Source organism: Engystomops pustulosus, chromosome 3 (genome assembly GCF_040894005.1).
Source record: "Engystomops pustulosus chromosome 3, aEngPut4.maternal, whole genome shotgun sequence".
Classification (NCBI taxonomy): Eukaryota; Metazoa; Chordata; class Amphibia; order Anura; family Leptodactylidae; genus Engystomops; species Engystomops pustulosus.
Window position 1 is genome coordinate 226,332,033 of NC_092413.1, and position 20,266 is coordinate 226,352,298.

The following is a 20,266-nucleotide window of genomic DNA, read 5'->3' on the forward strand; positions in this document are numbered from 1 at the left end:
TAGAGCAGTGCATTGTTATGGAAATTTAGTATAGGAAGAGAAGACTGCTGCAGGGGAACGCCAAAGGTGATTGTATATATATCATTAAAAAAAATTTTTTTTTTTTCTTTTACTGAGGTTGGCCACGGTCCGGAACCAGGCGTTCCACGGCCCGGTTTTGGGCCACGGACCGGTGGTTGGGGAACACTGGTGTAGAGGATGCCCCCTGTCTGTGGTGATGGTAGAACCTCCTCTCCTCTAGGTGTAGAGGATGCCCCTGTCTATGGTGATGGTAGAGCTGCCTCTCCTCTAGGTGTAGAGGATGCCCCTGTCTATGGTGATGGTAGAACCTCCTCTCCTCTAGGTGTAGAGGATGCCCCTGTCTATGGTGATGGTAGAGCTGCCTCTCTTCTAGGGGTAGAGGATGCCCCCTGTCTATGGTGATGATAGAACCTCCTCTTCTCTAGATGTAGAGGATGCCCCCTGTCTGTGGTGCTGATAGAACCGCCTCTCCTCTAGCTGTAGAGGATGCCCCCTGTCTATGGTGATGGTGGAACCTCCTCTCCTCTAGCTGTAGAGGATGCCCCCTGTCTATGGTGATGGTGGAACCTCCTCTCCTCTAGCTGTAGAGGATGCCCCCTGTCTATGGTGATGGTGAAACCTCCTCTCCTCTAGCTGTAGAGGATGCCCCCTGTCTATGGTGATGGTGGAACCTCCTCTCCTCTAGATGTAGAGGATGCCCCTGTCTGTGGTGCTGATAGAACCGCCTCCCCTCTAGCTGTAGAGGATGCCCCCTGTCTATGGTGATGGTGGAACCTCCGCTCCTCTAGATGTAGCAGATGCCCCTGTCTGTGGTGCTGATAGAATCGCCTCTCCTCTTGGTGTAGAGGATGCCCCCTGTCTATGGTGCTGGTAGAACCCCCTCTCCTCTTGGAGTAGAGGATGACCCCTGTCTATGTTGCTGGTAGAACCTCCTCTCCTCTAGGTGTAGAGGATGCCCCCTGTTTATAGTGATGGTAGAACATCCTCTCCTCTAGGTGTAGAGGATGCCACCTGTCTATGGTGATGGTAGAACATCCTCTCCTCTAGGTGTAGAGGATGCCACCTGTCTATGGTGATGGTAGAACCTCCTCTCCACTAGGTGTAGAGGGTGCCCCTGACTATTGTGATGGTAGAACCGCCTCTCCTAGGTGTAAAAGGTTGCCCCCTGTCTATTGTGATGGTAGAACCTCCTCTCCTCTAGGTGTAGAGGATGTCTCTTGTCTAAAGTGATGATAGACCCTCCTCTCCTCTAGGCGTAGAGGGTGCCCCCCTGTCTATGGCGATGGTAGAACCTCCTCTCCTCTAAGTGTAGAGGATACCCCCTGTCTATGGCGATGGTAGAACCTCCTCTCACCTAGGTGTAGAGGACGCCCCTCTCTGTGGTGCTGATAGAATCTCTTCTCTTCTAGGTGTAGAGGATGCCCCCCGTCTATGGTGATGGTAGAACCCCCTCTTCTCTAGGTGTAGAGGATGCCCCCTGTCTATGATGATGGTAGAACCTCCTCTTCTCTAGGTGTAGAGGATGTACCCTGTCTATGGTGATGGTAGAACCTCCTCTCCTCTAGGTGTAACCTCCTCTCCTCTAGGTGTAGAGGATGCCCCTTGTCTATGCTGATGGCAGAACCTCCTCTCCTCTAGGTGTAGAGGATGCCCCCTGTCTATGGCGATGGTAGAACCTCCTCTTCTCTAGGTGTAGAGGATTCCCCTGTCTGTGGTGCTGATAGAATCGCCTCTCTTCTAGGTGTAGAGGATGCCCCCTGTTTATGGTGATGGTAGAACCTCCTCTTCTCTAGGTGTAGAGGATATCCCCTGTCTATGGTGATGGTAGAACCTCCTCTCCTCTAGGTGTAGAGGATGCCCCTTGTCTATGCTGATGGCAGAACCTTCTCTCCTCTAGGTGTAGAGGATGCCCCCTGTCTATGGTGCTGGTAGAAGCTCCTCCCTTTGAGGTGTAGAGGATGCCCCCTGTCTATGGTGATGATAGAACCTCCTCTCCTCTAGGTATAGAGGATGCCCCCTGTCTATGGTGATGGTAGAACCTCCTCTCCTTGAGGTGTAGAGGTTCCCCCCTGTCTATGGTGATGATAGAACCTCCTCTCATCTAGGTGTAGAGGATGCCCCCTGTCTATGGTGCTGGTAGAACCTCCTCTCCTCTAGGTGTAGAGGATGCCCCCTGTCTATGGTGATGGTAGAACCTCCTCTCCTTGAGGTGTAGAGGATGCCTCCTTTCTATGGTGATGATAGAACCTCCTCTTCTCTAGGTGTAGAGGATGCCCCCTGTCTATGGTGATGATAGAACCTCCTCTCCTCTAGGTGTAGAGGATGCCCCCTGTCTATGGTGATAATAGAACCTCCTCTCCTCTAGGTGTAGAGGATGGCCCCTGTCTATGGTGATGGTAGAGCCTCCTCTCCTCTAGGTGTAGAGGATGCCTCCTGTCAATGGTGATGGTAGAACCTCCTCTCCTCTAGGTGTAGAGGATTCCCCCTATCTATGGTGATGGTAGAACCTCCTCTTGTCTAGGTATAGAGGATGCCCTCTGTCTATGGTGATGGTAGAATCGCCTCTCCTCTAGGTGTAGAGGATGCCCCCTGTCTATGGTGATGGTAGAATCGCCTCTCCTCTATGTGTAGAGGATGCACCCTGTCTATGGTAATGGTAGAACCTCCTCTACTCTAGGTTTAGAGGATGCCCTCTGTTTATGGTGATGGTAGAATCGCCTCTCCTCTCGGTGTAGAGGATGCCCCCTGTCTATGGTGATGGTAGAACTTCCTCTCCTCTAGGTGCAGAGGATGCCCCCTGTCTATGGTGATGGTAGAACCTCCTCTCCTCTAGGTGTAGAGGATGCCCCCTGTCTATGGTGATGGTAGAACCTCCTCTCCTCTAGGTGTAGAGGATGCCCCATGTCTATTGTGATGGTAGAATCGCCTATCCTCTAGGTGCAGAGGATGCTCCCTGTCTATGGTGATGCTAGTACCCCCTTTCCTCTATGTGTAGAGTATGCCCTCTGTCTATGGTGATGGTAGAATTGCCTCTCCTCTTAGTGTGGAGTATGATCCCTGTCTATGGTGATGGTAGAACCTCCTCTCCTCTAGGTGTAGAGGATCCCCCTGTCTATGGTGATGGTAGAACCACCTCTCCTCTAGGTGTAGAGGATGCCCTCTGTCTATGGTGATGGTAGAACCTCCTTTCCTCTAGGTGTAGAGGATCCCCCTGTCTATGGTGATGGTAGAACCACCTCTCCTCTAGGTGTAGAGGATGTCCCTGTCAATGGTGATGGTAGAACCTCCTCTCCTCTAGGTGTAGAGGATGCCCTCTGTCTATGGTGATGGTAGAACCTCCTTTCCTCTTGGTGTAGAGTATGCCCTCTGTCTATGGTGATGGTAGAACCTCCTCTCCTCTGGGTGTAGAGGATGCCCCCTGTCTATGGTGATTGTAGACCTGCCTCTCCTCTAGGTGTGGAGGATGACCCCTGTCTATGGTGATGGTAGAACCTCCTCTCCTCTAGGTGTAGAGGATGCCCGCTGTCTATGGTTATGGTAGAACCTCCTCTCCTGTAGGTGTAGAGGATGCCCCCTGTCTATGATGATGGTAGAACCTCCTCTCCTCTAGGTGTAGAGGATGCCCCCTGTCTATGGTGATGGTAGAACCTCCTCTCCTCTAGGTGTAGAGGATACCTCCAGTCTATAGTGATGGTAGATCCTCCTCTCCTCTAGGTGTAGAGGATGTCCCCTATCTATGGTGATGGTAGAATCTCCTCTCCTCTAGGTGTAGAGGATACCTCCAGTCTATAGTGATGGTAGATCCTCCTCTCCTCTAGGTGTAGAGGATACCCCCTGTCTATGGTGATGGTAGAATCTCCTCTCCTCTAGGTGTAGAGGATGCCCCCTGTCTATGGTGATGGTAGAATCTCCTCTCCTCTAGGTGTAGAGGATGCCCCCTGTCAATGGTGATGGTAGAACCTCCTCTCCTCTAGGTGTAGAGGATGCCCCCTGTCTATGGTGATGGTAGAGCCCCCTCTCCTCTAGTTGTAGATGATGCTTCCTGTCTATGGTGATGGTAGAATCTCCTCTCCTCTAGGTGTAGAGGATGCCCCCTGTCTATGATGATGGTAGAACCTCCGCTCCTCTAGGTGTAGAGGATGCCCGCTGTCTATGGTGATCGTAGAACCTCCTCTCCTCTAGGTGTAGAGGATACCTCCAGTCTATAGTGATGGTAGATCCTCCTCTCCTCTAGGTGTAGAGGATGCCCCCTGTCTATGGTGATGGTAGAATCTCCTCTCCTCTAGGTGTAGAGGATGCCCCCTGTCTATGGTGATGGTAGAACCTCCTCTCCTCTAGGTGTAGAGGATGCCCCCTGTCTATGGTGATGATAGAACCTCCTCTCCTCTAGGTGTAGAGGATGCCCCCTGTCTATGGTGATGGTAGAACCTCCTCTCCTCTAGGTGTAGAGGATGCCCCCTGTCTATGGTGATGGTAGAACCTCCTCTCCTCTAGGTGTAGAGGATGCCCCATGTCTATTGTGATGGTAGAATCGCCTATCCTCTAGGTGCAGAGGATGCTCCCTGTCTATGGTGATGCTAGTACCCCCTTTCCTCTATGTGTAGAGTATGCCCTCTGTCTATGGTGATGGTAGAATTGCCTCTCCTCTTAGTGTGGAGTATGATCCCTGTCTATGGTGATGGTAGAACCTCCTCTCCTCTAGGTGTAGAGGATCCCCCTGTCTATGGTGATGGTAGAACCACCTCTCCTCTAGGTGTAGAGGATGCCCTCTGTCTATGGTGATGGTAGAACCTCCTTTCCTCTAGGTGTAGAGGATCCCCCTGTCTATGGTGATGGTAGAACCACCTCTCCTCTAGGTGTAGAGGATGTCCCTGTCAATGGTGATGGTAGAACCTCCTCTCCTCTAGGTGTAGAGGATGCCCTCTGTCTATGGTGATGGTAGAACCTCCTTTCCTCTTGGTGTAGAGTATGCCCTCTGTCTATGGTGATGGTAGAACCTCCTCTCCTCTGGGTGTAGAGGATGCCCCCTGTCTATGGTGATTGTAGACCTGCCTCTCCTCTAGGTGTGGAGGATGACCCCTGTCTATGGTGATGGTAGAACCTCCTCTCCTCTAGGTGTAGAGGATGCCCGCTGTCTATGGTTATGGTAGAACCTCCTCTCCTGTAGGTGTAGAGGATGCCCCCTGTCTATGATGATGGTAGAACCTCCTCTCCTCTAGGTGTAGAGGATGCCCCCTGTCTATGGTGATGGTAGAACCTCCTCTCCTCTAGGTGTAGAGGATACCTCCAGTCTATAGTGATGGTAGATCCTCCTCTCCTCTAGGTGTAGAGGATGTCCCCTATCTATGGTGATGGTAGAATCTCCTCTCCTCTAGGTGTAGAGGATACCTCCAGTCTATAGTGATGGTAGATCCTCCTCTCCTCTAGGTGTAGAGGATACCCCCTGTCTATGGTGATGGTAGAATCTCCTCTCCTCTAGGTGTAGAGGATGCCCCCTGTCTATGGTGATGGTAGAATCTCCTCTCCTCTAGGTGTAGAGGATGCCCCCTGTCAATGGTGATGGTAGAACCTCCTCTCCTCTAGGTGTAGAGGATGCCCCCTGTCTATGGTGATGGTAGAGCCCCCTCTCCTCTAGTTGTAGATGATGCCTCCTGTCTATGGTGATGGTAGAATCTCCTCTCCTCTAGGTGTAGAGGATGCCCCCTGTCTATGATGATGGTAGAACCTCCGCTCCTCTAGGTGTAGAGGATGCCCGCTGTCTATGGTGATCGTAGAACCTCCTCTCCTCTAGGTGTAGAGGATACCTCCAGTCTATAGTGATGGTAGATCCTCCTCTCCTCTAGGTGTAGAGGATGCCCCCTGTCTATGGTGATGGTAGAATCTCCTCTCCTCTAGGTGTAGAGGATGCCCCCTGTCTATGGTGATGGTAGAACCTCCTCTCCTCTAGGTGTAGAGGATGCCCCCTGTCTATGGTGATGATAGAACCTCCTCTCCTCTAGGTGTAGAGGATGCCCCCTGTCTATGGTGATGGTAGAACCTCCTCTCCTCTAGGTGTAGAGGATGCCCCCTGTCTATGGTGATGGTAGAACCTCCTCTCCTCTAGGTGTAGTGGATGTCCCCTGTCTATGTTGATGGTAGAATCTCCTCTCCTCTAGGTGTAGAGGATGCCCCCTGTCTATGGTGATGGTAGGACCTCCTCTCCTCTAGGTGTAGAGGAAGTCCCCTGTCTATGGTGATGGTAGAACCTCCTCTCCTCTAGGTGTAGAGAATGTTCCCTGTCTATGGTGATGGTAGAATCTCCTCTCCTCTAGGTGTAGAGGATGTCCCTGTCTATGGTGATGGTAGAGCCTCCTCTCCTCTAGGTGTAGAGGATGCCCCCTGTCTATTGTGATGGTAGAACCACCTCTCCTCTAGGTGTAAAGGATGCCCCCTGTCTATGGTGATGGTAGAACCTCCTCTCCTCTAGGTGTAGAGGATACCCCCTGTCTATGGTGATGGTAGAGCCTCCTCTCCTCTAGGTGTAGAGGATGCCCCCTGTCTATGGTGGTGGTAGAACCTCCTCTCCTCTAGGTGTAGAGGATGTCCCCTGTCTATGGTGATGGTAGAACCTCCTCTCCTCTAGGTGTAGAGGATGCCTCCTGTCTATGGTGATGGTAGAACCTCCTCTCCTCTAGGTGTAGAGGATGCCCCCTGTCTATGGTGATGGTAGAACCTCCTCTCCTCTAGGTGTAGTGGATGTCCCCTGTCTATGTTGATGGTAGAATCTCCTCTCCTCTAGGTGTAGAGGATGCCCCCTGTCTATGGTGATGGTAGAGCCTCCTCTCCTCTAGGTGTAGAGGATGCCCCCTGTCTATTGTGATGGTAGAACCACCTCTCCTCTAGGTGTAAAGGATGCCCCCTGTCTATGGTGATGGTAGAACCTCCTCTCCTCTAGGTGTAGAGGATACCCCCTGTCTATGGTGATGGTAGAGCCTCCTCTCCTCTAGGTGTAGAGGATGCCCCCTGTCTATGGTGGTGGTAGAACCTCCTCTCCTCTAGGTGTAGAGGATGTCCCCTGTCTATGGTGATGGTAGAACCTCCTCTCCTCTAGGTGTAGAGGATGCCTCCTGTCTATGGTGATGGTAGAACCTCCTCTCCTCTAGGTGTAGTGGATGTCCCCTGTCTATGGTGATGGTAGAGCCCCCTCTCCTCTAGGTGTAGTGGATGTCCCCTGTGTATGGTGATGGTAGAATCTCCTCTCCTCTAGGTGTAGAGGATGCCCCCTTGTCCTGGTCACAGGCCTAGGTATAAGCAGATCTTTGGAGAGATCCTGGTACTGTCCGTTCAGGTATTTGTGCATTGTAATGAGGTCTCCCCTCAATCATCTTTTTCCTAAACTGAATAATCCCAAATTCTGTAATCTGTCCTCGTATTCTAGTGCCCCCATTCTCCTTATAATTTTGGTTGCTCTCCTCTGCACCCGTTCCAGCTCTACTATGTCCTTTTTATACACTGGTGCCCAAAACTGTACACAATGGGGCAGATTTACTAACCTGGTCCTGCGCGATCCCCGAGGTGCGTTCTCTGACAATGATGAAGTCCGGCGCGATTCTTCAAGATCGTGCACCCGATATCCTGCATGTTTCGCCGGAGTTCATCTTCTTCTTCCCGGTGTATGTAAGTGCATGGCTTGCGACACAATTTAATTTTTAAATTCCGCGGTTTGTCCGACTTCTTTTGGTTGTCTGACGGCCACACCCCCCGATTTGTGTTGCATGCTAGTCGAAGCGATTGCGCCAAAATCCAATCGGATTGCACCAAAAACCCCACTTAAACGCGGCACAAATCAGAAATGGTCAGGAAACACGACGCAAATGCGCCATTCGGACCCTTAGTAAATGTGCCCCAATATTCCATGTGTGGTCTGACCAGGGATTTGTATAAGGGCAAAACTATGGGGCTCATTTACTAAGGGTCCGAACGCAGCACTTTCGACGAGTTTCCCGAATATTTCCATTTTGCGCCGAATTGCCCCAGGATTTTGGTACAAGCGATCAGATTTTGGTGCATCGGCGCCGGCTTGCACGCAGCAGAAATCCGGGGGCGTGGCCGTCGGACAATCTGACGAATTTGGACAAACCGCGTAATCTACAAAAGGATTTGTGTAGCAAGATCAAGCACTCACATGCACCAGGAAGAAGCAGGTGATCTCCGACGGGCAGAAGCGACACATGCAGGAACATGTTAGTGAATCGTAAGTAAATCTGCCCCAATGGGGGATATGGCTTCTGCCTCTTGATGTATCGGGCTGCCAGTAGCACAGCATTTATCCTACGGCAGGCAGGGCCTGGCGTAGAAAGAAACGCAGCCGGCGACTTTTCACGTATGAAAAGTCGCCGGCACATGCACCAGGTAACGCCCCGCGCCGGCCCACTCCCGTCCGGCCGCGCCCCCCGCTCGGCCGGCCACCCCCCCCCCTTCGCGCCCCCTGGCGTGAAGGTGGCGGATTGGGGAAAATAATCGCAAAAGCTAGCAATAAGCTAGCATTTGCGATTATTACAGGGCCTCTGCGCCAGTGGCGGTGGGCAGAGGTCCTGATAAATATGCCCCAATGTCTCTATCATGAGAATCTATTCTTCTCCTGATACATCCCATAATTTTATTTGCTTTAGCAGCAGCCGCCTGGCTCTGGTCACTAAAATTAAGTTTACCATCCACCAATACCCCCAAGTCCTTTTCAGCTCCAGTTTTACCAAGTAATTGACCGTTTAGAACATAATTATACTTTTTGTTTCCATGGCCCAAGTGCATAACTTTACATTTATCTACATTAAATCTCATCAACCATTTCTCTGCCCATCCCTCAAGCTTCCACAAATCCCTCTGTAATGCTAAACTATCGAGCTCAGTATTTATTACTTTACACAGCTTAGTATCATCTGCAAATATTGAAACTTGACTGTGTAAACCCACTACAAGGTCATTAATAAAAATATTAAAAAGAAGTGGCCCCAATACTGACCCCTGTGGCACTCCACTGGTAACATCAACCCAATCTGAGAATGTGCCATTAATGACCACCCTCTGTTTTCTATCACTAAGCCAATAACTTACCCAAATACACAGATTTTCTCCTATTCCCAGCAGTCTCATTTTATATACCAACCTTTTATGCGGCACGGTGTCAAATGCCTTTAAAAAGTCCAGATATACAACATCCACAGCGTCCCCCAGATCCAGTCTGGAACTTACCTCCTCGTAGAAACCAATCAGATTAGTCTGACAGGAGCGATCTCTCATAAACCCATGCTGACGCTGGGTTATAAGGTTGTGCACAGTAAGATACTCCAGGATAGCATCTCTAGCAAACCCCTCAAATATTTTCCCCACCACAGCAGTTAGACTCACGGGTCTGTAGTTTCCAGGATCGCTATTTGAGCCTTTTTTGTATATTGGTACCACATTTGCTATGTGGCAGTCCTGTGGAACATAACCAGTCCTCAGTGAATCTTCAAATATTAAAAATAACGGTCTGTCTAGCACGGTACATAGTTCATGCAGAACCCGGGGGTGTATGCCATCTGGCCCCGGTGATTTATCTATCTTAGGCTTCATTCACACACACACGTATGGGGGACGTATATACGGCTGATATACGTCCCCCATACACTTCTATGGGCTCAAGGCCCTGTATGGGAGCGGTACGGTGCAGCACACATTCGGCACCGTACTGCTCCGTAGCCTGTAGAAAGATAGGACATGTCCTATCTTTCTACGTGACACGGCGGCGTGCGCTGTATGTTCCTATGGAGAGGGGCGGGGGTGAGTAACGCTCATCCCCTGCTCCTCTCCGCAGCGCCCATGTATGCCCGCCGTACTACGGTACAGAATGTAGCCTTAGACTGTAAACTCTTGTGATCAGGCCCCTCCCTCCTATGATTGTTATTACTCAGTAATGTTTTATTATATCTGTATTTGCCCTCTCTGATGTGTAAAGCTACGGAATATGATGGCGATATAGAAATAACGATTATCATTATGTCACTCAGAAGGAGGGAAGTCCCCAGAGATTTCGGTCCTGACCACCAAATACATTGACAGTAGCCAATCACTATCTTCTGCTGAGGTTGACTCCTCCCCCTGCATTCAGAGTGCGAGGATCAGGCAGCAGCCAGCGTATCGCCCTCTATAGGCAGACAGTGATACATTGCGGCACCGTTCTCCTTGTAATGTATGTGACACCGGTGACCATGTACAGGACACTCAGGGATAGGGGATGTGACACTTCTGTTGTCCGGTGGTGCGGACTCATTGGCCACATTTATAGTACACCCCCTGTACATAGTACACCCCCTGCACAGAGTACACCCCCTGCACAGAGTACACCCCCTGCACATAGTACACCCCCTGCACATAGTACACCCCCTGCACATAGTACACCCCCTGCACATAGTACACCCCCTGCACATAGTACACCCCCTGCACATAGTACACCCCCTGCACATAGTACACCCCCTGCACATAGTACACCCTGCACATAGTACACCCTGCACATAGTACACCCTGCACATAGTACAAACCCTGCACATAGTACACACCCTGCACATAGTACACACCCTGCACATAGTACACACCCTGCACATAGCACACACCCTGCACATAGTACACACCCCCTGCACAGAGTACACACCCTGCAGAGCACACCCCCATGCACAGAGTACACCCCCCTGCAGAGTACACCCCCCTGCACAGAGTACACCCCCCTGCACAGAGTACACCCCCTGCACAGAGTACACCCCCTGCACATAGTACATCCCCTGCACATAGTACACCCCCCCCTGCACAGAGTACACCCCCCCCTGCACAGAGTACACCCCCCCCCTGCACAGAGTACACCCCCCCCTGCACAGAGTACACCCCCCCCTGCACAGAGTACACCCCCCCTTGCACAGAGTACACCCCCCCGCACAGAGTACACCCCCCCCCTGCACAGAGTACACCCCCCCTGCACAGAGTACACCCCCCCTGCACAGAGTACACCCCCCCCCTGCATAGAGTACACCCCCCCTGCACAGAGTACACCCCCCCTGCACAGAGTACATCCCCCCCTGCACAGAGTACACCCCCCCTGCACAGAGTACATCCCCCCCTGCACAGAGTACATCCCCCCCTGCACAGAGTACATCCCCCCCTGCACAGAGTACACCCCCCCTGCACAGAGTACACCCCCCCTTGCACAGAGTACACCCCCCTGCACAGAGTACACCCCCCCCTGCACAGAGTACACCCTCCCTGCACAGAGTACACCCCCCCTGCACAGAGTACACCCCCCCTGCACAGAGTACACCCCCCCCCTGCACAGAGTACACCCCCCCTGCACAGAGTACACCCCCCCCTGCACAGAGTACACCCCCCCCTTGCACAGAGTACACCCCCCCTGCACAGAGTACATCCCCCCTGCACAGAGTACACCCCCCCTGCACAGAGTACATCCCCCCCTGCACAGAGTACATCCCCCCCTGCACAGAGTACATCCCCCCCTGCACAGAGTACACCCCCCCTTGCACAGAGTACACCCCCCTGCACAGAGTACACCCCCCCCTGCACAGAGTACACCCTCCCTGCACAGAGTACACCCCCCCTGCACAGAGTACACCCCCCCTGCACAGAGTACACCCCCCCTGCACAGAGTACACCCCCCCTGCACAGAGTACACCCCCCCTGCACAGAGTACACCCCCCCTGCACAGAGTACATCCCCCCCTGCACAGAGTACCCCCCCCTGCACAGAGTACACCCCCCCTGCACAGAGTACACCCCCCCTGCACAGAGTACACCCCCCCCTGCACAGAGTACACCCCCCCCTGCACAGAGTACACCCCCCCTGCACAGAGTACACCCCCCCCTGCACAGAGTACATCCCCCCCTGCACAGAGTACATCCCCTGCACATAGTACACCCCCCCTGCACAGAGTACACCCCCCCTGCACAGAGTACACCCCCCCTGCACAGAGTACACACCCCCTGCACAGAGTACACCCCCCCCTGCACAGAGTACACCCCCCCTGCACAGAGTACACACCCCCCTGCACAGAGTACACACCCCCTGCACAGAGTACACACCCCCTGCACAGAGTACACCCCCCCCCCTTGCACAGAGTACACCCCCCCCCCCTTGCACAGAGTACACCCCCCCCTTGCACAGACTACACCCCCCCTGCACAGAGTACACCCCCCCCCCCGCACAGAGTACACCCCCCCCTGCACAGAGTACACCCCCCTCCCCTGCACAGAGTACACCCCCCTCCCCTGCACTTAGTAAATGTGGGGCTATGTGTGATAGGAGACAGTGTTGCCAATTTCATCACTATTCATGTATTACTCACAATGTGCAATCTTCGCTGAGAGGTCTTCTCTTCCCCGGGTCGTTTATTCTGCTAGAGCCCAGAAGAGAGATCTTCAGTATGGCACCGATGAGGAGGTCTCCGGCTTTCACATAATTCTCAGGTGTGTCCTGAACAGGCTCCAGGCTACACGCCGGCCGCGCCACATAAGGTTCTTCACCCACCGGCAATATGGGAACAAACACCAAAGGGTTAAAAAGTTGCTTCAGCATCTCAGCCTATAGGAGAGACAGAGACCATGTAAGTATAAAGCATATCCCAGATATCACTGTGTTATCTGTGGCATAGCTCCCAACCGTCCCGATTTTGACGGGACTTTCCCTTTTTTCGTACCTCTGCCCCGCGTCACGGGCAGCTATGAGATTGTCACGGATTTTCCCCCCAAGTCCCGCTGTGTCCCGGCGCTGTGTCCGCATAGTAAATACTTTGAAAGCCAGAACTGATAGTAAAGAATGTCTTCTACAGACATCGGGAGGGAATCCTTTTCAGAGAAGTGTCGGGTTAGCGGAGAGCAGGGACCACGTCATCAGGTCAGATCAGCATCTGTCCATATATGGTCACTGCATCTCCTAGGGTTCCTCAGAGCAGACATCGGGAGGGAATCCTTTTCAGAGAAATGTCAGCTTAGCGGAGAGCAGGGACCACGTCATCAGCTCAGATCTCTATCTGTCCATATATGGTCACTGCATCTCCTAGGGTTCCCCAGAGCAGACATCGGGCAGGGAATCCTTTTCAGAGAAGTGTCGGCTTAGCGGAGAGCAGCGACCACGTCATCAGGTCAGAGCAGCATCTGTCCATATATGGTCACTGCATCTCCTAGGCTTCCCCAGAGCAGACATCGGGAGGGAATCCTTTTCAGAGAAGTGTCGGCTTAGCGGAGAGCAGGGACCACGTCATCAGGTCAGATCAGTATCTGTCCATGTATGGTCACTGCATCTCCTAGGCTTCCCCAGAGCAGACATCAGGCTGGGAATCCTTTTCAGAGAAGTGTCGGCTTAGCGGAGAGAGCAGGGACCGCGTCATCAGGTCAGATCAGCATCTGTCCATATATGGTCACTGCATCTCCTAAGGTTCCCCAGAGCAGACATCGGGAGGGAATCCTTTTCAGAGAAGTGTCGGCTTAGCGGAGAGAGCGGGGACCACGTCATCAGGTCACATCAGATCTGTCCATATATGGTCACTGCATCTCCTAGGGTTCCCCAGAGCAGACATCGGGCAGGGAATCCTTTTCAGAGAAGTGTCGGGCTTAGCGGAGAGCAGGGATCACGTCATCAGCTTCAGATCTCTATCCATTTATGGTCACTGCATCTCCTAGGGTTCCCCAGAGCAGACATCGGGCAGGGAATCCTTTTCAGAGAAGTGTCGGGCTTAGCGGAGAGCAGGGACCACGTCATCAGGTCTGATCAGCATCTGTCCATATATGGTCACTGCATCTCCTAGGGTTCCCCAGAGCAGACATCGGGCAGGGAATCCTTTTCAGAGAAGTGTCGGGCTTAGCGGAGAGCAGGGATCACGTCATCAGCTTCAGATCTCTATCCATTTATGGTCACTGCATCTCCTAGGGTTCCCCAGAGCAGACATCGGGCAGGGAATCCTTTTCAGAGAAGTGTCGGGCTTAGCGGAGAGCAGGGACCACGTCATCAGGTCTGATCAGCATCTGTCCATATATGGTCACTGCATCTCCTAGGGTTCCCCAGAGCAGACATCAGGCAGGGAATCCTTTTCAGAGAAGTGTCGGCTTAGCGGAGAGCAGGGATCACGTCATCAGCTTCAGATCTTTATCCATTTATGGTCACTGCATCTCCTAGGGTTCCCCAGAGCAGACATCGGGCAGGGAATCCTTTTCAGAGAAGTGTCGGCTTAGCGGAGAGCAGGGACCACGTCATCAGGTCAGATCAGCATCTGTCCATATATGGTCACGGCATCTCCTAGGGTTCCCCAGAGCAGACATCGGGCAGGGAATCCTTTTCAGAGAAGTGTCGGCTTAGCGGAGAGCAGGGACCACGTCATCAGCTTCAGATCACCATCTGTCCATATATGGTCACTGCATCTCCTAGGGTTCCCCAGAGCAGACATCGGGAGGGAATCCTTTTCAGAGAAATGTCGGGCTTAGCGGAGAGAGCAGAGACCACGTCATCAGGTCAGGTCAGATCTGTCCATATATGGTCTCCAGGGCTTCCCCAGACACAAGCTCTTCATGTAATTAAATTAAATAAAGTTTTGCCCAGGCTGAGATGCAAACCTGGGACCCGCTGCACCATAGACAGGAGCTTAACTAACTGAGCTATAAGCCCAGTGATACAGAGCTGAGGATTTTTGGTAACTAAGAAGTGTTATCTGCCACTGTTACACTGTGACACAGACTTACTGCAGATATATAGAGAGGGATCTTCTCAGAGGTTATTATTGTAATTATTGAGACTATTATTATTATTATTATAAATTTTATTATTTTTATTATTATGGAGACGATTATTAATAATATAAAAAATAATAATAATCATCTCAATAATAATAATAATCTCCATAATAATAATAATAACAATAATAGTCGCAATAATTACAATAATTTCTGAGAAGATCCCTCCCTTTATACCAAGGCATTAACCCCTTAAGGACGCAGGCTTTTTTCGCTCATTTCTCGCTCTCCACCTTCAAAAATCCATAACTTTTTCATTTTTCCGTGTACAGACCTGTGTGAGGGCTTATTTTGTGCGTAACAAATTTTACTTTCCCGTAATGTTATTTATTTTAACATGCCGTGTACTGCGAAGCTGAAAAAAAAATCCAAATGTAGAAAAATTGAAAAAAAAAACGCACGTGCACGTTCTTGTGGGCTCAGTTTTTTAGACTTTGACTGTGCACTCAAAATAACACCTCAGCTTTATTCTTTGGTTCGGTGCAATCGCGGTGATACCAAATTTATATAGGTTTTATTGGGGTTTAATACATTTAAAAAAAATGTAACAAATGTGTACAAAAAAGAAAAAAAAATTTCCATTTTCTGAAGCTAATAACTATTTCATACTTTGGCACACGGAGCTTTATGAGGTGTTATTTTTGGCGAAATGAGGCGACGTTTTCATTGCTACCATTTTGAGGTCTGTGCGACATATTGATCATTTTTTATTCCATTTTTTATGTGATGTAAAAAGGTGTAAAAGTCGCATTTCGGACATTTGGGCGCCATTTCCCGCCTCGGAGGTCACCGCCGGCCGTAACCGTTTTAATTTTTTGATACCTAATATGTCTGTGATTTTTACTGTTTGTTATGTTTTATATCAGTTCTAGGGAAAGGGGGGTGATTTGAATTTTTAATATTTTATTAATTTTTTTCTTTTTTAAACTTTTTTTTCTTTTTTTTTTCACTATTTTTTTAGACCATCTAGGGTACATTAACCCTAGATGGTCAGATCGCTCCTACCATATACTGCAATACTTCTGTATAATACTTCTGTATTGCAATATATGGCATTTTTGAAGCTCATTCATTACAATGAGCCACTGGCTCATTGTAACGAATCTGCAGAAGCCAGATAGCTGCGGGTCAAAAGAAGACCCGAGGCTACCATGGCAACCGATCGCCGCCCCCGATGACGTTCGGGGGCGCGGCGATCAGAATAAAGATGGCGGCGGCAACGGACCGGTTAATAGCCGTGATCGGTGCAAGCAACGACCGTGGTTATTAGCGGTGGGGGTTTGCTGCAATATGCAACAACCCCCACCCTTGTATGAAGAGGACTCAGCCCGGGAGTTAGTTACCAAAATTCTAATCCTTGATAATCACAGAGCTAATAGCTCAGGGGGTTGGGGCGCTGTGTTATCATTGTTCATGGACACTGCAGGTTCTAGGTTCACATCCCAATGAGGAGATTTTTTTATCATCTACTACATGATCTGTACTCAGAGATATCACTGTGTTATCTGTGCTGTTACATAGGACTGCAGGACACATCTACTACATGATCTGTACTCAGAGATATCACTGTGTTATCTGTGGTGTTACATAGGACTGCAGGATACATCTACTACATGATCTGTACTCAGAGATATCACTGTGTTATCTGTGGTGTTACATAGGACTGCAGGACACATCTACTACATGACCTGTACTCAGAGATATCACTGTGTTATCTGTGGTGTTACATAGGACTGCAGAACACATCTACTACATGATCTGTACTCAGAGATATCACTGTTATCTGTGGTGTTACATAGGACTGCAGATCACATCTACTACATGATCTGTACTCAGAGATATCACTGTGTTATCTGTGCTGTTACATAGGACTGCAGGACACATCTACTACATGATCTGTACTCAGAGATATCACTGTGTTATCTGTGGTGTTACATAGGACTGCAGGACACAGCTACTACATGATCTGTACTCAGAGATATCACTGTGTTATCTGTAGTGTTACATAGGACTGCAGGACACATCTACTACATGATCTGTACTCAGAGATATCACTGTGTTATCAATGGTGTTACATAGGACTGCAGGACACATCTACTACATGATCTGTACTCGGAGATATCACTGTGTTATCTGTGGTGTTACATAGGACTGCAGGGCACATCTACTACATGATCTGTACTCAGAGATATCACTGTGTTATCTGTGGTGTTACATAGGACTGCAGGACACATCTACTACATGATCTGTACTCAGAGATATCACTGTGTTATCTGTGGTGTTACATAGGACTGCAGGACACATCTACTACATGATCTGTACTCAGAGATATCACTGTGTTATCTGTGGTGTTACATAGGACTGCAGGACACATCTACTACATGATCTGTACTCAGAGATATCACTGTGTTATCTGTGCTGTTACATAGGACTGCAGGACACATCTACTACATGATCTGTACTCAGAGATATCACTGTGTTATCTGTGGTGTTACATAGGACTGCAGGACTCATCTACTACATGATCTGTACTCAGAGATATCACTGTGTTATCTGTGCTGTTACATAGGACTGCAGGACACATCTACTACATGATCTGTACTCAGAGATATCACTGTGTTATCTGTGGTGTTACATGGGACTGCAGGACACATCTACTACATGATCTGTACTCAGAGATATCACTGTGTTATCTGTGGTGTTACATAGGACTGCAGGATACATCTACTACATGATCTGTACTCAGAGATATCACTGTGTTATCTGTGGTGTTACATAGGACTGCAGGAAATGTGTAGAATATTTCCTATACCAGGAGATGTATTATGTTGTGTGTATGAATGACAATGTATCAGTAATGTGATTAGGTGCTGCAGGTGATGTGGATACAGCGTCACTTACCTGTGCTCGGATCCAGCGAGAGCCCGGAGACTCCTGGGGGGGGGAGCAGCACCCCCTTATATAGGCGGCTCCGGCCTCTGTGCCCCTTGTGGTATCGGCAGGGGAATATCACTGAGGAGACTTCTCTTCCCAATATTGTCAGTAATTGTTACCATCAGCTCGGAGTCTGCAAATAACCCGATTACATCAGAGAGAGGAAAGAGAAAATGGAAGAAAATGAATAGTCTTTGTAGAAGACGAGAATGAAGCTGAGAAGTCCCAGGGATAATGCGACCTCCAGAGACCCCCAATGACAGATGCTGGAGAATAGAAGAATTGGGCAAACGTCTGTAGGGATTGATCCTTACTCAGTGTCAATAGTCACTGGTCCTTTCAGCTCCCTCTATAACATTGATGGAGACCGAGAGCCCAAACTGCAGCCCAGAACCTCCTTCCTTATCGCAAAGCGTCAGTGCGACAATTTATCCAGAAAACTTACGGTTTAGTTTAGAATCAATAAGATGATACAATAAAATGATACAATAAGATGATACAATAAGATGATACGTTCCGACCCGGTGGATTCCCTCCCGTTGAATTTTGTTTGCATTTCAGAACTTCCATACTTGTTCCATACTGTACGTGTGACTCCTGTACATTGAGGACGAGGCTGCGGTCCTGCTACATGTTCATATGTTCATGTGCTCGTAGCTTTAGGGTGCGGTCACAAGTATTTACTAGCGCAGCGCTAGGGTACGGTTGCGTATGTGTTTCTATGGATCCGCAAGTGATCGGCAACCAGAACCCGGTGTAATGCATTGTTTTAATGCAAGACACCATGTCCTGGCTACTGATTGCATGCGTTTCCATAGAAACGCATACACAATCGGGCCAAAGCCTTCCCCCGTACCCTAGCACTGGTATTTGGGACCAGGGCTGATTGTTGGGTCCGGTGGCCAAGCAGGAGATTGAGCAGATGTGAAAGCTCGACCTCTCACCTTCTCACAGCCAGAGCAGGCGCTAGGTGAGTATCCAGCGTCAGTGACTCCTCTCAAACAACCTCTGACCTGTGACCGTCTCTGAGCTGCTGCATAAACTCTTGTACCTCTGTGTCAAGCTGTGAGCCCACAGCAGCGCCGGGCAGCCTGCAGTAAATTCGGTAGAGAGCAGGTACCATAAGGGCAGACAGAACATATGGCTTGGCGACCCGGGATCAGTCGACACTGATATGTTGCCTGTCCGCACCTGGCAATAGATGGGGCAAAGTTGCGTGTGCCAGCACTGAGGGCTAAGGGTGCCCTCTCTGGCACGCGTGCCATAGGTTCGCCACCACTGCTCTATAAGATGTAGTTTAGTCAAAGTCAGACCAATGCCACAGTTGTGAAGTGGTTGGTTCAGTCTTCTGCACCCTCTCAAGTGACATCTGAGACAGACAGACAGCAATCGGTGGCTTCTTCACACTGCGAACCTCTGTCGGAGACAATGTCCTCCGGAACATCATGCAGATGAACCTCATTTTTAACAAATTCCTGAGCCAAGATTTTTGCCGTGGGCAATTTAGGAAAAGGAATCAGGTGACACATTTTGCTAAATCGATTCACAATCGTTCAAATGACTGTGTCACCTTCCAAGCGTGGCAGATCCCTAATGAAGTCCATGGACAAATGTGTCCAAGGACTACCCAGACTAGGCAATGGGTGCAGTAACTCTGACGTCTGAGCGTGAGAGGCCTTAGATCTGGCACAGAGCACACATTTATCTACGTACATACCAACCTCTTAGCCTCTGCCAATGGCTGCCAATCTGGAGTCATGATATTCTTGTAACAGCTGACCCCGCAGGGATTTCGGGAACAATCAATTTACCCCACAGTGTTCCCCTAGGGCTCCATCCCGAGCCTTCAGAATCAGACTCACACGGAGTATCGAAAAATGCAAACAAGGCGGGTTCCGTGCCGACTCTAAAACGTGACCTCGGAGGTGAGCTGGGATACCTTTCTTTTCTCCTCACACTGAGTATCCAGGGCTGCCAGCACAACTCCCTTTTTCAGCACAAATTCAGGTTTATCTGATTCATGATTGGGAGTTACACTTGTAGACAAAGCCCTGGTGCCGGGAACATAGGTCACTGAAAAATTGAAACGGGCGAAGAATTTAAAAACATTTAAAAGTTTTTATGATCTGTAAGGATCTGACCTGGATGTCTAGCACCCTCCAAAAATGTGATGAATTTCCTAAAATAATTGGCAAAGCTCACCTGGTACCATAGTCTAAGTCTTCACCAGAGCCCACGCAAAGCGGGATGGTCTTGGTTCGGCGGGGTGCCACCAGGTCATTCCACAGGTGCGACTAGCCCGCGGTGGTAGCTAAGGTAGTAATGCAGGAGACAGCGGGAGAACAGCACAGGAAGGCACAGTAGGACTCACATCAGGAAACACAGGATCAGGAACACAGCAACGGACTGGCACACGGATCAGGACTGGCACACAGATCAGGACTGGCACACGGGACAGCAGGATATACAGGATACACAGGAACGCAGGATACACAGAAGGGCTTTCTCTT

At 50.0% G+C, this 20,266-nt stretch overlaps 1 protein-coding gene across 1 annotated transcript in view; it reads right to left on the minus strand.

Moving 5' to 3' along the window:
• Window positions 1-19,968, minus strand: part of LOC140122991 (vomeronasal type-2 receptor 26-like) — a 58,129-nt gene extending 38,161 nt beyond the window's left edge. Inside the window, exons 1-3 of the mRNA XM_072144241.1 lie at window positions 19,959-19,968; window positions 19,696-19,829; window positions 12,386-12,621 (exon numbers count right to left, since the gene is read on the minus strand). Of these exons, the coding sequence (XP_072000342.1) occupies window positions 12,386-12,621; window positions 19,696-19,829; window positions 19,959-19,968 (380 nt within the window). The remainder of the gene's footprint in view (window positions 1-12,385; window positions 12,622-19,695; window positions 19,830-19,958) is intronic.
• Between the last annotated feature and the right edge of the window lie 298 nt (window positions 19,969-20,266).